At 40.7% G+C, this 15182-nt stretch overlaps 1 protein-coding gene across 1 annotated transcript; it reads left to right on the top strand.

Annotated features, from left to right (window-relative positions):
- The first annotated feature begins 1027 nt into the window (after positions 1-1027).
- On the top strand, positions 1028-15069 carry LOC119727385 (protocadherin-7-like). The gene is made up of 4 exons (XM_038199254.1): positions 1028-1302; positions 8578-11502; positions 12023-12215; positions 12946-15069. Exons 2-4 carry the CDS (start codon positions 8668-8670, stop codon positions 13716-13718), a joined length of 3801 nt encoding a protein of 1266 aa, XP_038055182.1. The 5' UTR covers positions 1028-1302; positions 8578-8667; the 3' UTR covers positions 13719-15069.
- The last annotated feature ends 113 nt before the right edge of the window (positions 15070-15182 follow it).

The following is a 15182-nucleotide window of genomic DNA, read 5'->3' as shown; positions in this document are numbered from 1 at the left end:
TGGTTTAGTGAAACATTCCTTCAGTTGAACATTAGAATCTAAGAACACAGGGAAAAATCGGACAAAACACGCAATTCAATAGTAAACAGATGAACTTCCGTTCTTTTGACGCGTTAAGCTTCATTCCTTCAAGTAAAATTTAAAAATTGGTTTTGTTAAAATCCACTGACAACATCGAAAACACAATGTCATTGTCGACTTTCATTATGGACAAATAAATTCGAGATTTCAACTTTGGATTAAAAAAAAATGCAATTGAATTTTAGTCATATTGCAACTAGGCATGACAATAATGGACAGCATTAACTTGGCACAATGGAACTTAACGTATTTTTTAAATTTTCTTTTATGGAAAACAATTTCCCCTTTTCTAAACCTTTGTGAAACGAATTTTCCATTCAAAGCACTTCCTGGTCTTGCCTTGCACGTGCTATTTGCGCCAACAGAGATTACAGATGACTTTGAGAAAAAGGAATTTGTGTTTGGTCGTTGCTCACAAGCAAGCGAAAATGACAAAAGATTTCAGCCTTTACAATGCTTTTCGCACCTACAACAGAGAACCATATAAAACCACACTGTCCTCTATAACCACAGCCGAGCTTTTCAAGTTTTACTTTGAGTAGGAGGTGCGAAGTGAGTAAAATAACAAACACCGTTAAGTTACATCAACATGAAGCCTTTGTCACTAGCTGAATGGTCGGCGACTTTAATTAACCCACAAAGTGTCATAAATCACACAAACAAGAGGAGTATCGTACCGATTAGAGCGAAATGTCACAGACCCAAATTCTTTGCCCTCGTTCATGTAACCAGGTATGGTTTACTATCAAGTCACGACGTCATGAACTGTAGAAAAAAATTGGAGGGGTGCTGGTAAGTTCGATTTATAGAGGGGAGAATTAAACACTCTAAATTCTTAAAATATGAAATTGCTATAACTGCGATTGGAGAAGTATTAGAAGGGGCAGAAGGAGAAAAAATAAAACAGAGATTTGGGAATGGGATTTAGATCACCATGTGGCATGTGGCCGCGACAGCTTTAGGTCCACCCCGCCGCAATAATGGACGAGTCTAGCTGAGTTGCGTTCGGCATGTGTTTGATCAGTGAGGTGTTCATTCATTCGGTAAGCAGTTATCACTGATGAATACCGTGCTTTGCTCCAGCTCATTGCGTGCTCGGTCAACAGCTTTACTACTAATTTTCGCTGGTTGGAGCATGAACAGTTTCTGTTAAATGTGCAGTTTGATGTTTCAAAAGTGCTGGAGGATACTTTTGTTTTGACGCAAGAATTTAAGAAAAAGGTACGTGGTGTGTCTGTACAATTGATGAAAACCATTTTAAACTGACAGTTCTTGCTATATTCTGTGAATGTGATGATTTGTGTATGGTTTCATTTTCAGACTTTGAATAAGACTTTGTATTTTTTTAACTGAAGATTGGTGTATTTTGTTGATTGTTTGAGTATTCTGTAATTAACATTTTGTTTGTGTAAATTGTGATAGCCAGTATTGATGTCATTGTGCGTGAAAAAAATATCAACTTACGAAAAATACGACGACCATGCATGACGACCTTCAGTTCAAGTGCAAGTACTGTGCTTATGTCATTTCGTAAAGCACTCAATGATAAAACCCAAACCATCGTAAACTTGCAAGACAAAATCCGAAAGAAAAATTTGATCTTTTTAGAACAAAATGTATTAAAGTTTCCATTGGCATTCATGTTTGAAGTGCGTCACGGTCCTATTATATATCAAACAGAAGTTTGATTGTAAAGTATAGAAAGTACATGTACCAAAAATAAGTTACGTGAAAAAAATTGTCTACACGACCAAGACCAAACGCGATCCTACCTGTATCAAAGTAAACTTTGGGGGGCGGGGGGAATACGTCCTTTTTGGTACATAATGATTTATACATTAAAAAAGTCATGGAATCTAATATTACAAACGGGGTCAAAAACACGCCTGAAGCAACAGCAAACTCGCCAAAAAATGGTATCATGGGAAAACTTGCAACCCAAATTACCCCCTATTTGCGAAAAACAATGTTGGTAACTGGCCAATGTGTATCAACACCACCTCTCAGGCCCAAGATTAGTCAGATCATAGGCGTCTGGTTTTCATCTGTAAGCGCGGACTCCCTGCGCGCTTTTTTTTTTAATGCGCTGTGATTACTTTACAGTATTTTTTTTGGTTGGTGTGCAGTGCGTAAAAATCAGTGCACTCTTGTCAGTTTCAAGGAAATTAACCAGGATTTAGATAAGAAATGGTCCATGCATGGCGGGGCAATTTTGTGGGCGAATGACCTAAATCTAAATGTCTTTATTATTTTTATCATTTGTCCTCATCTAATTGTGAATGCTATTCATAGATGGATTGGAATTTCTGTGAAAATGTGAACAGTCATGAGTTTCCTTATTTTGAGAGCCCAGTTCAGTTCCCTCTTTCTGTTCGTGATATGTACCGTTGTTTTGAGATATACATGTTATAGCTTTGGAGCAAATTTCAACAAAAGGGTTCATCCAAACAGCATAATTTGAAAGAGACTTTAAACATTGAAGTGTTACGAGTAACGAATTTGAAATATGAAACACTATTGTAAGCTTTCGGTTGAAACCATGTTCCTTGCTTTATGATTGAACTTAGTTGAGAATTTCAGATCAGTATACATGACGAAACACTGCCGCTTTTTTACGATTTGAAATAATCGAATCTATTAATTAATTGTCATATTTAAAACGTTCAGTCGAAATTTTGTTGTTGGAAATCGTGAACTTCAAAAGTGTTGTAAACAAATCTATGCAGTTTTAGTTTTTGCCAGTTTTCGCAGTACAAAAGCAACCGTCGAAAATTGCAAGCTTACCGGCGGTGGGTCATTTGGTAAGCTATGGTCAACCCGAATAAACAGTACATGCTGATACATCATCCTTCGAGACTCGAGAGTTTATCATAGCTGGTCAATGCATTGATCGCATACTCGTGGCAGCGTGTTGTCCTGAGTTGTTGGATCGATGCATCGATTGTGTGTTGCCATGTCCAGTAATAATGCCACGACATGCCGCCATTAGATGACTTCGGTGTGGCGCTAATTGTTAGGGACTCATCAGACGCACCAGATGGCCGCATCTCATCTTAGAGGCCTCATCCTTTTATCCTTGTACCTTCTCTCTAGTTGAAAATGAACAGTCGAGGATGGGTTTCTCTTGAATGTATCAACAAATTTGACGTCTGACATCATACATGTGCACATCTTATTTCAGGTTATGTTAACCGGCCAGTCTTTACAAAAAATCAAGTTACATGTCAGGTAATTATATAATCGACAGAAGATATTGACTAGAACGGAGTTTGAAGTTTGAACCTGCGAACTCCCGATTGCAGTTCCGGTGTTTTAACAACGGAACTTTCCAGCCCTATGGCTATGTTGGCGATGCTCCAGTTTGACAATTTTGTTACAAGGGCTAGCAGAAGCCTTAAACCCGTATTGCAATGTAATTTAGCAAAAGATCGCGCCCAAAGGTTACTACGATGCTAGCAACAGAATGCTGCAAACCCGGGAAATAGCAAACGGGAATCGCACAGAGAGGATACGACTTTTTATACAGATCGTCAAGTACAAGTCATAATGTACATGTACAATGTTTGATTCGCTGAGAAGGGAATAACGACACTGACAGTCTCAAAGATATTATCAGAATCGTGAGGGACTAAAGATGCACGGACACATTATCAATTTTACTGAACTCTGTGTATAAATATATTTTTTTTTATAAATTAACTTCTTTTCAAGAACTTTTGATATCACCGCCTTGCCATGTCACGTCGGGTGTCGTGAAATAATCATCGCTCATGTTTTCTGTTGCTGAACTGCGTATCAAAAAGCGTCATCTACCGTTTATTCAAAACCTTTCCTCATTAAACATTTTGTCAATGTATACCATAAGCTATGATAATTGGCAACATGTTTTAAAACACAAATCTGTTTGGGCTGAAATTGGTTCCGGGTCGGACAAAGCATTAAGTGTTTAACCTTAGAAGTCATATCTTTAATATAATCCACGTTGCCAGGGGCTGAACATGCCTAATCGACATCGTCACTCAAAAACCACGGAATATTAAGCCTGGGATCAGCGGGTGGAGCCAGCCCCCTACCAGGCGGGGATTTTGCCTCCGGTGTACCCCCGTCCACGAGGAGAAAGCTGCGGTAGAGACTGGGGCGCTGCGGTGTTTTCTTGAAGGGCGGGGCTGGCTATACGTGTACATGTATATGAACAAACCACAATTTGTGCTCTATTTACGCAAGAATTGTAGGACCATTTGCTTTTTCTGCGTTTTTGTTTGTTGGAATCAAGGAAATTGCTCAAACTTTTAATTTATTTAGTAGGTTGCACAACAACTAACCTGTTGAAGTTTCAGCTCAGTGGACACTACTATACATTTTGTAAAAACAGAGAAAACCTATGCACAATATTGTGGGTCTTGTAATTGGAATCCGTTGGTAACACATGCACCGTCAAAACGTGTGCCCGCTGGCACTCTATAATTTTGAAACCACCTTCAATGTTTGTTTTCTAATTTCGTCTTAAAGTTACAATTTCAGACGGAATAATTTCACAGGGTATTTGGTACCAGTCCTATCTTCACTTTGAGCACGGTTTCTGTAATTAAATCAGTTAATTGCAAATGGCTAAACATCTCCATTCTTGTTGTGCCCAATTCTTGCTACGAATTGGTCCAGATGTGAACTTCGCAGCTTTTGAACAAAAAGTGCTCTCGTTGTTGAGAAGTACTACCAAATGTTTCACTAGAAACGACGAAAATTTGGGGCATCTAGGTTGAAGAGGTTCACTGAACTTCTATTGCCCGACGTTCTGCATGGTGTAACCATGCAGCTGAACTTGGTGGGTCCACGCTTTGTGCATCTTTGATTCTTCAAAAGACCTTTGCTCTTAAGACGATCCATCAAAATAAACTCACACTTTCTTCTCTCAGCGGGACTAACCCTTCTCACCCAAAAATGCAAAAATTGGCCGTAGCTTTTTGTTTTTATCCCACATTTTTTTAAACTTATCTGATCTTGGCATTATTTCTAAACTCATGGCATTTGTCAAAACTTTCTTTGCTGTAATTGATGGATTATGTTAGAGCATGATAAGGGTTGGAAAATGCTTTCAAAGGTTGGGCCTACGTTTGTTTTCAGACAATGGGGACTCTGTTTCGCCCAAGAAAAATATGACAGAAGAAAAAAACTGGTTTAATCATTAGGCCCGGAGTCATTAATACGTGTCAGTGAGACCCGACCGTGGAATGCAGAGAACGGTCTCCCGTGATATCGAGCCCAGTCTGCCCACGCCCGCCGGCTAGGCAAGTGTCATTCACACTCGTGCCGCGTACGCTTGAAATGACCCAAGTTTTAGGTAAAAACGGTGAAACTTTCCCCTTGAAAATTGGTTTGCCCTTGGGGGTGGTTCGGTCCCACAAGGGGTCCTAGCGATTACCTGGGTACGGCCTCAATTGGGTACGTGCTTTAATCGGTCGTTAATGCATTAGGCATACGCTGACTGAAATTTTTAAAGGTGTGCTTGTTCATAATAATAGCTTTGTTTTTTTTGATGGAAAGTCCTTGGCTTTTTGGTCTTGATTTCGACACGTGGCTTCAGGCAAAACTGTTTGGAATAGTTGGTTTTCAACACCTAGCCATTTTATAGAAAAGCATTTTCCTCCTAAAAAAAGTCCTAAGTCAGAAAAACAAATCTTGTTTGGAAAATGTGAACAGATGTCACGCAATTCTTCGTTTTGCTGGTCAGTCTTATAGCTAGATTGCCTCGGGGCCAGTTGGGGTCGAGGGTTTTGAAATACTTTCGTTCTAACCCAAACCCGATTTTAATGAAAAGCATTTGTCAATGTCATGTTCGAAAAAGTCCGTGAACTTGAGAGATATAGACAGATGCACATCGAACAATTTCACTTGGAAAAGCTCGTTGAAGGCCTGTCACATAATAGTCTATCATGTATTAAAAAACCCAATACATTTCGTGGACGGAAACATCAAGAATAAAATGAAATTTGATAAAATGATAAAAATTAAAAATACTAATGAATCAACTTTGATGGTACGTGGATGTAACATTGGGGAATAAAAAAAACCCCAGATTCAGATTTTTGTGAAAATCTTCTATGGATGTAAACACCTACAGATGTATCTAAAAACAACATGTCGATTTCTTTTGTTTTGGACGCGGAATCACAACACTATTTGGGTGCGCGTCTATCACTTTAAACAATAACCAGTTCTCACTTGTTAAACACATTTTCTATTGTCTGGCAAAAGGTACCGTGTGAAAAAATACCGCGGATTTATGTTATTCGATCAATTTATTTTCAATACGTCTGTTGTGTGTATGATTGAAGATGAATTGGATGGATGGATTTGGAATAATGAGGCTTGGATTTAGCGTAATCCGCGCGAGGTCAAGGGGGCTCTGTGGCACTTTTACTGGGGTCGGCGAGCACTTGTCCGCTTTATTAACCGGTACTTGCTGAGCACACAAAGAGAACTGTTTAGCAAAAGAGACATGGTGTGAGAGTGAGCCGTTCCCGAGATTTTAACAAGATTGTATCTGTTCTTTGTTTTTGCGAGAACCATAAACTGCTGCATCGCCATATCGCCGATATTGCGGGAAAAAATATCGACTCCAAAATAATCAGTATCGCCAGCGCTACTGCTGCTCTTCATTTTTTTTTGGGGGGGGGGGAGAATTAAAATAAAATGTTTTACTAAACCTCATGAATTTGTTTCATTCACATTCCAAGTCAGCAGATAGTGATAAAAGCAGTGCTAATAAAGTATTTTTTTTTTCCTAATTGTTTTTAATTGTTCATACTTCATATTCCCAAAATGGATCGTCAATCGCTTCCGTCATCGTTTTGAACCCTTTCTAGAAGGTTAAGTAAACTAAAAAATGCATTACTCATAATCCTAGCGCAGAGTGGTGCAAGCCGCAAAATCAGCCCCACTGAAACTTTTCCCGTTAACCATACCGTAACCGATACTGTAACGGATAGCGCTCCCAGTATGGGGTCCAGGCTAGGCCGACATACCAAGCCTTAATTAAAGAACTCAGAAAGACAAATAATCCATGTTCAAATGTCAATGGATTTGACAACCTATAGGGGTATGAGTTGCAGTTGAAACACTGTGGTTGTGATAATAATGGAGCCCTGTTCTGCACTACCTTAAAGGGAATATACATCATTTGCTTTTGCTGTAATTTTCAGAAATGGATGGAATTGGGGGGTTGGAAATATATAGCAAATATAGTTACACTGACTTTTTTGAGGTTTTGGGTTCGAAAATGCTATAAAAACCAAGAAAAACAATCATTTTCCTGTAGTCTGGTTCCCTGACTCCATATAAGAAGAAACAGAGCAGTTTACATACATTGGGGAATTGTAAGGTCAGGGAACCAGTCTAGCTGGCTTGTACCCGTTCATAGGTGTGTAATCGATTGCAAACAAGTGCGATGGTCAATTGGGGCCAGTATTTGAAAAAAAGGCCAGTTTTTTCCAACGCTGGTCGGCCGATCAGCGTTGGAAATTGATACAAAAATACCACTTTTCTTGAAAATGACAGTATACCAGGTGCCATGATTTTACAGGATGCTTTACACTGTCATTCACTAACAGTCCAGCAAGGTATTTTAAAATGATTTGGTAGTTTTATTTTTTGATGTTTGCAAATGTTGTATTTTCCCTTTAAAGGAAAACTATGTCACAATTCAAACACCAGTAGTTTAAATGGTCTGCTTTGTGCAATGTTTTTTGTAAAATGGGGTTTAGACATTGACCGTGGAAGTTACTATGGCAACAAACCCTTACCCTCCATGCACTGACTAGTAGCATATGGGTTTTCTTACTTAAATTTTTACCTAAATTTTCACTGGAAAATCATTTTCTAAAGGGAAAACTAGGCACTCCAATTCGACGCCTCATGCACAACAGTCGTCTTGAGTGTTTTGTTTCGCTACAAAATTTATGAGTTATTAGTGAATTAAAATTCAAAAATGAATATGGCCGCTGTGTTAATTGTCTATAGCTGGAGTCAGGAGTATGGCTGTACTAAAGGCTGTTATTACATGGCTAGTTCATTGATTACCTACAAGTTTTATTGATTAGTAACATTAGTCAGCTTGGTGAGTAATTAGCTCTTCTTGTGGTTAGCAAAGTAGGACCTGCATGATAGAACCATGCAATAAATAGATGTCAGATATTGAACTGCATATTTTATGAATCATATGCATATTCATGCAATACATTATTAAGAAATCAATGATGGATTCAATAGAGTATGTTTTTTTTTTATCTTAATTCAATTTGTGAATAAAATCCAAATCTGCAACATTAATGGCATTAAATTTTCTCTTGACTTCAAAATCCTTTCAACCTAAAATAGGCTTTTGATTCAGAAGTCTATACACCAAACCTTTCTCAAAACTGACAAGGAACGCAAAGAAATTGTACATTTAGTTTGCACACTTTGTAATGCAATTTCTGCATTTTGTTTATTCATTTACAGACAGGTTTGAGCAACAAGAGGGCAACTTTCCCGGCACAGAACGACCAACTCCATCATAGTCTGCAGTACATAACTGAGCATCCTTGAACAATGGCACTTTCGGCATCCGTACTGTGCATCAGTTTAATATGCAATCTCCTAACTGTAGCCTGGACGCAGGAGATAACCTACACCATACTAGAGGAACAGGAAGCTTATACTGTGGGTAACTTGGCAGCAGATCTCAACATCGAGACAACTCCGGTCACACGGTTTCAGTTTCTTACTGCGACTTGGGAGAATCAAACATATTTCCGTCTGAATGGATTAACTGGAGATATTTCAACCACAGGGAAGATTGACAGAGAAAGTGTTTGTGCCCTGAATGAGCTGACATGTCAGTACGAGCTGGAGGTTTTGGTTATGCCACAATCTGAGTATCGTTTTATCCGTATCCATGTGGTAATTGAGGACGTGAATGATCATCCACCAAGATTCAGCGAAGCCATCTTGCCTCTGGAAATTTCTGAGACTGTTGCGCTCGGGACTAAAATCCCATTGGAGACTGCTGAAGACCCAGATGTGCGCGAAAACTCTGTTCAAGAGTATTCCCTCTTGAATGATTATGATGGTACATTTGGGCTCTTTGTCCAGCGCTTTGTAGACAACACCATCTCGTTGCAACTTGAAGTGACTGCGGAGTTGGATCGCGAGACCCGCAGTAGGTACTTGCTGACCCTTTTGGCACATGACGGAGGGGACCCTCCCAAGACAGGCTCCGTCATTCTCAATGTGACAGTCCAGGACTCTAATGACAATGCGCCACAATTCCAACGTTCAAGCTACACGGTCAGCATTGAGGAGAATGCCGCCATCAGCACTGAGATCCTTCAGGTGGTGGCCATGGATCCTGACTGGGGAACTAATGGACAGATTGAGTACTCGTTCAGTAGCAGCGTGACCCAAGCTGCCAGGCAGGCACTTCAGATTGATGAAGTCACTGGGATGATAAGCATCAAAGGACTCCTGGATTATGAACAACAACAGAGCTTCCAACTTGTCATAAGAGCTGCAAACAGAGTGGCAAATCCAGTGCCTGATTACACAACCGTGACAATCAACATCATTGACATCAATGATAACTACCCATCACTGACAGTAACCCCTTTGGAAGCTGGGCCCAATGGTTGGGTGCATCTCTCAGAAGACACCTCAACTGGTACACTTGTTGCATTCGTCAAGGCATCTGATCCAGATGGTGGCAGCAGCGGGATGGTCCGTATCTCTTTATCAGACACCCTCTCTGATTTTGGTCTTCAAGAGGTCAGTGATGGACAGTACTTCCTGAGCACCCTCCGGACCTTAGACAGGGAAGCAGTGGACGTCTACAACATATCCATCCAGGCAATGGATCAAGGATCACCGCCAAAGACCACCATTCGTCATCTTGTGATAATTGTAGAAGACATCAATGACAATCCTCCTTTTTTCGCAACACCAATATACTACGCTAATATTGATGAGAACAATCGTCTCTCTTCACCTGTTGTGACTCTCTCAGCCAGTGATCCCGATGAAGGAATGAACAGTGAAATAACTTATCAACTGTGGACACAAAGAGATATGTTTGCCGTTGACGCTTCTACTGGAGTCATAACTGCTGAGGTTGTCCTGGATCGTGAGGCCCAGGCCTCGATCAGTCTCTTCGTCAGTGCTTGTGATCAAGGAGTCCCCACTCTTTGTAGCAATGCTACTGTCATCGTTGACGTACAAGACCAAAATGATCACCAACCTGTCTTCAAACAACCAGGCTATCAGTTCACCATCCCTGAGAATCAATTTGTGAACTCAGTTGTCGGCTTCACGAAAGCCACGGATGATGATGCCGGACTTAACGCCCAACTGACGTATGCCATCAGAGAAGCTGACTCAAATGGGGCAAGTGAATTCTTCCATATTGTTGCACAAACTGGGAAGATCCTTACCACTCAAGTCATCGATTTTGAGGAACACAAAGAGTTCCAGTTTACGGTGACTGTAACAGATCACGGCATAGCACCGCAGACATCAGAGGTGCTGGTTAGCATCACGGTAAGAGATGAGAATGACAATGCTCCAGAAGTCATCTCCCCAAACTCAGCCAATGATACTTTTTTCATCCCTCAGTCGGCAGGAGCTGGCTTCCTGGTGGTCCCCATTGAAGCTTCCGATCAAGACCAGGGTGTGAACTCCCAGCTCTCCTACAGCATCAGCTCCGGTGACAAACGTGGCATCTTTGGCATCAATACTGCTGGCCAGCTGCTTACAGCCCAAAAAATAGCTAGCTCCTGGGAAGGCGTTCATGCGGTGACCGTTCAGATCTCAGACGGCGGGACACCAATGCAGACCACTCCTTTAGAGCTCATCATAGTCATCACAGATTTGGATTTCAATACCTCCCTCCCAGCTAAGGTGTTCTTCGAACGATTCAACCTCACTGCTGCTGATTTTGGTCTTGCAGACCAGGATGACAGTGATCAGCAAGACAGTGATCCTCTGTCCTCCTGGCCCGTCATCACTGCCATTGTTCTTGGCTCAGTGTTCATCCTTCTTGTCCTTGTCTTCCTCCTTGTATACTTGAAGTGTCGCTCCAAGGCCAAACCCCAGCAGGTCTACACTGTTCCGCCTGACTTGCCTAGCAGTGAAAGCCACACCAGTGCTGACTACTTCTCCGAGGTTCACAGCATGACTCCCCAGCGAAAGCTGTCAACGGATACATGTTTGTCAGTCACAACATCCCTTGGCTCCGTCCAATCCAAGAACATCATGAAATGGCGGGCCCAAGCAGTTCAGGCCAATGGGACGTTGGATTCCAGACTAGGCAACCTTCAGATGACAACCTTTGGCAGTAACTCCGATGTCATGTCCGACACTTCGGCTAGAAGGACACCAGAAACAGATGCTGAGGTAACCTTTTATAGATTTTTTTTTTAAATGTCATTTGTGAGTAACCTTCTCTGTATGCAAGATTAAATTATATCATTCGGTAAAAGAATTTTTTCCCACAAGCTATTGCGAAGTTATGTAAGAGATGATTTTATAAAAAACAAAAAAACAAAAACACACACCCTATGTGCATCATCAACTCATGAACACACGCACACATGTGCACCCTTTGTGCTTTACAGTATAGCGGCGACAGCACAAAAACAACAGACTATTTGCAATGTATGAGCTGGAGATTGCTGGTGTAAGACATGCTAAAGATACTCAAATTTTAACCAGGTAATTACTTGTAACGCCAACTGCAGTGTTGATTGCGGCTTTGGATTATGATGTCTATGTCAAATGAAGCCTTAGTGTAAACAGCTAAATCCCGCTCACATCCAAAAGGTCAGGCACCTGCAACTATCATCTATGTGATGATAACCTTGCACAAAGGGACCTAGACTAAACACATTCACCCTTCTTGATTTTGGTTTCTCAGGTTCAGAGACTCCTGAACATTCTGCGGATGGAGACGGATGCGGTCAGCGATAATTCCCGGAGCAGCTACGACAGTGGACAGGGAGACCATGAAGAGCACGACTCCGCACAGAACGTCTTCCCGATTCAGCATTACGTCCGAGGAACACCGCGATCAGCATCCTGCCCAAAACTCTCTGGACTCAGCGGACAAGGTATACCGACATTATTTTTATTCAAATAACCCACATAAATCTTCTTCTTTTTTGCTGGACCCAAAGGTAAAGCTCCGAGAATGACTGAAGTCAGAGACTCACTGAGTATTTCATAAACTGAGACTTTTGTGACCAACTCGACGAGGCAAGCCAAGTCTTGTTTATTAATAAAAGTATATGATTTTTTTTTTTTATGTGGGCAATGTAAACATTGACTGCATGCGCAAGTCTTGGAACGTAAGTTGCAATGGCTATTAACCTATCGCGATAGAATCGCATCAACGCAGCTTGTGAAATTTTGTCAGATGACATGATATACAAATGGACGCGGAGCGCGCAAAATCTGAGACAACAAAACTTAACATTTAAAATTCCATAGGGTTGTCTATTTAGGGTGTGGCTAACTCGCAAATGGCAATAGGTCAATTGCTCATATCATATGGGCCCAATTGTACGGTGCTGCACGTCACTGAATTGTGTGCTATTAATTCCCTTTTTTATGCTGTCAGTGTTTGCATAGAAATGTCTGTGTGAGCCATTTCATAGCTGAATCCTCGGTTAAAAGGACTACTGCGTGTGTGTGAACGTGTTCAATACATTAATCATTTTCTGTTACTTGTACTCATTACTTTGAATCCAATATACATGTACTTGTCACATTATTGTACAGTATAGGGCCACATTTTCCATGGTCTAACGTTACTGTATGATCTTGTTTTAATCTACCCAGGACAAGCGTCATCCAGGGATCACTACATGGCCAGCCCCCACTGCACCCAAGAATGCGCCACACTCGGCCACTCGGATCAGTGTTGGAATCGCCATGAACGGCCCCATGAACGGCCCCATCGACCGCGCTCTGCCTCCGCAAGCATCATCCCCCAACAACCCATTCATAGGCCAATCGGCTTATACGCTGACAGATCGGGAGGTTACAACATTGACGCCCACTCACCTGGTGGTAATACATTGACCAAGTCTCACAACGACAAGACATCCCTTAGCGATTCCAGGAGAGGATCTAATGACAACTACACCAATGCAGCTGCTAGAAACCATTCCAGAAATGACTATTCCCCGGCTACCGATGGTCATCACAGCGGAAACTATGGGACAGTATCACGAGGGGCAACGGGAAAGCAACGAGCAAATGCCAACAGCTCGCATGGCTCCACGCTTCCCCAGGACCATGCGAGCAATAAGCATTACCGGAACAGCAACACGCCGTTGATTCTCTCGCCCATAACTGAAGACCCCATGGAAATCACCGACCCGAGAAGTGCTGCTCACAATGTCAATTCCTACGAAGATTTCAAGAATCGCTGTGGCATTAGCGACCAAGTCTACCCAATCAGTAATGTGGTGCGGCATAAGAACGGCGCAGTCTATGATCACTATGGACTCGGTGAACTTCAGTCAGATGCTGCAGATGTTGATTTTGGGTACCAGACCGATGTGACTTCAGGTTACTTTCCTCAACAGAGCATACAGACATGTCTATGAGATGTAAAAGCCTGCTCCCATTCTAAAAGTCTGGTGCCAAGATCTGCAGTAGTCTGGCGCCAAGATTGACAGTAGTCTGGTGCTGAGATAAAAACCAGCCAACACACTGTGAACATCACAAAGGTAGCGACTATAGCGTATGGCTTGCTTTGTGTAAAATGTTACCCTGTCCGTCCGCTGGGAGCGTGACCATAGCACCTAGTCTGATGTCCTGACTTGTGTAGCATGCTGGTGCTAATTAGTGCAAAACCAAGGATCGCCTTTTAGAAACTTTCTAAAACAATGGGAGTTACTTGTCAATTTCTGAAATACCCAAAGTGCCTGATAAAAAAAATGGCCCGTTAAACAATTAAAAACCCTAGGTAAAGACTTGCCAGGACAAATATTCATAAGTGTGTAAATATATATATATCCAACTGTTATTATATTTATGTTATGTAACAGCTTTTTATATTCATTGTAATTTTTTCCATATGTAAATGAAAGCTACAAAAATACAAGTGTACTTATTTAGGACTTGCATGTTAAAAGCTTTGCTGTTGTGAATGTTGCTTAACGAGAGTATTAAACTGTTTCAACGATATTTTCATGATCTCGAATTGAAAAATAATAGGTTCAAAATTTATGACAAATTTGTTGTGAACGGTATGTTGATAAATGATAACCAAATACGTTTTACAGATTGGCAAATTACTAAAAAAGGAAATTCCTTGACATGTTCTGTTTCTCATTACATGTATATGCAACATTGACTAGGTGTAATTAACATACATGGGTGTCATACATGGTTTTCCAGAAGTTTGTTTGTTTCTTGGAGATACCACATGTAAAATGTACACTGTTAGTGAACATAAACTTACGAGTGTAAGGATTATTCAGAATGATGCAATACATGTACAATGCATGTACGTGTCACACATTAGTAACAAACTACAATTTCAACAAAACTTGATGCCTTAGAAATTATTTGAAATTCACAAAAATCTATCAGCCTTGTCATTTATTTCTCCACAGATATGCACCCAAATAGTAGAATTAGTAGAACTGATTTCCTATATTGATTTTCACAGCATCCAATTAAATTTTCTCTGTACAATTTAATTAATTTAATACATGTTTCGCATATGCAGAGATATTTTAATTGATGCTTCGCTTGTCTGATACGCATATACTTAAAAATGTCTAAAAAGAATGGATGTTAATCTTAATACATTGTATCTCATCTGCACTAACAGAGCTGTCCATTTTCAAATAATTGCGTTTCACCGAATATTTGAATATTCGTAACTTGCCGATCAAGTTTACACATGCCAGCTGCAAATAAATTATACGCAAAGTGCATTGGATAAATTTAGATAACATCACAGATGTGTATGTGTATGGTTTTTTTTCTTACAAATTATGAATATTCGAACCGTTCAAAAGCTTTTCAAGTATTCCGTTGTTGATCAAATATTCGGTTTA

The sequence above is a fragment of the Patiria miniata genome, unplaced genomic scaffold (genome assembly GCF_015706575.1).
Source record: "Patiria miniata isolate m_02_andy unplaced genomic scaffold, ASM1570657v1 HiC_scaffold_20, whole genome shotgun sequence".
Classification (NCBI taxonomy): Eukaryota; Metazoa; Echinodermata; class Asteroidea; order Valvatida; family Asterinidae; genus Patiria; species Patiria miniata.
This window is presented reverse-complemented; position numbering and strand designations above follow the sequence as displayed.

Coding starts and splice junctions, on each gene's coding strand:
- LOC119727385 (XM_038199254.1), top strand. CDS start 8,668: ATGGCACTTTCGGCATCCGTACTGTGCATCAGTTTAATATGCAATCTC. Junction 11,503..12,022: donor CACCAGAAACAGATGCTGAG/GTAACCTTTTAT, acceptor TTGGTTTCTCAG/GTTCAGAGACTCCTGAACAT. Junction 12,216..12,945: donor CTCTGGACTCAGCGGACAAG/GTATACCGACAT, acceptor TAATCTACCCAG/GACAAGCGTCATCCAGGGAT.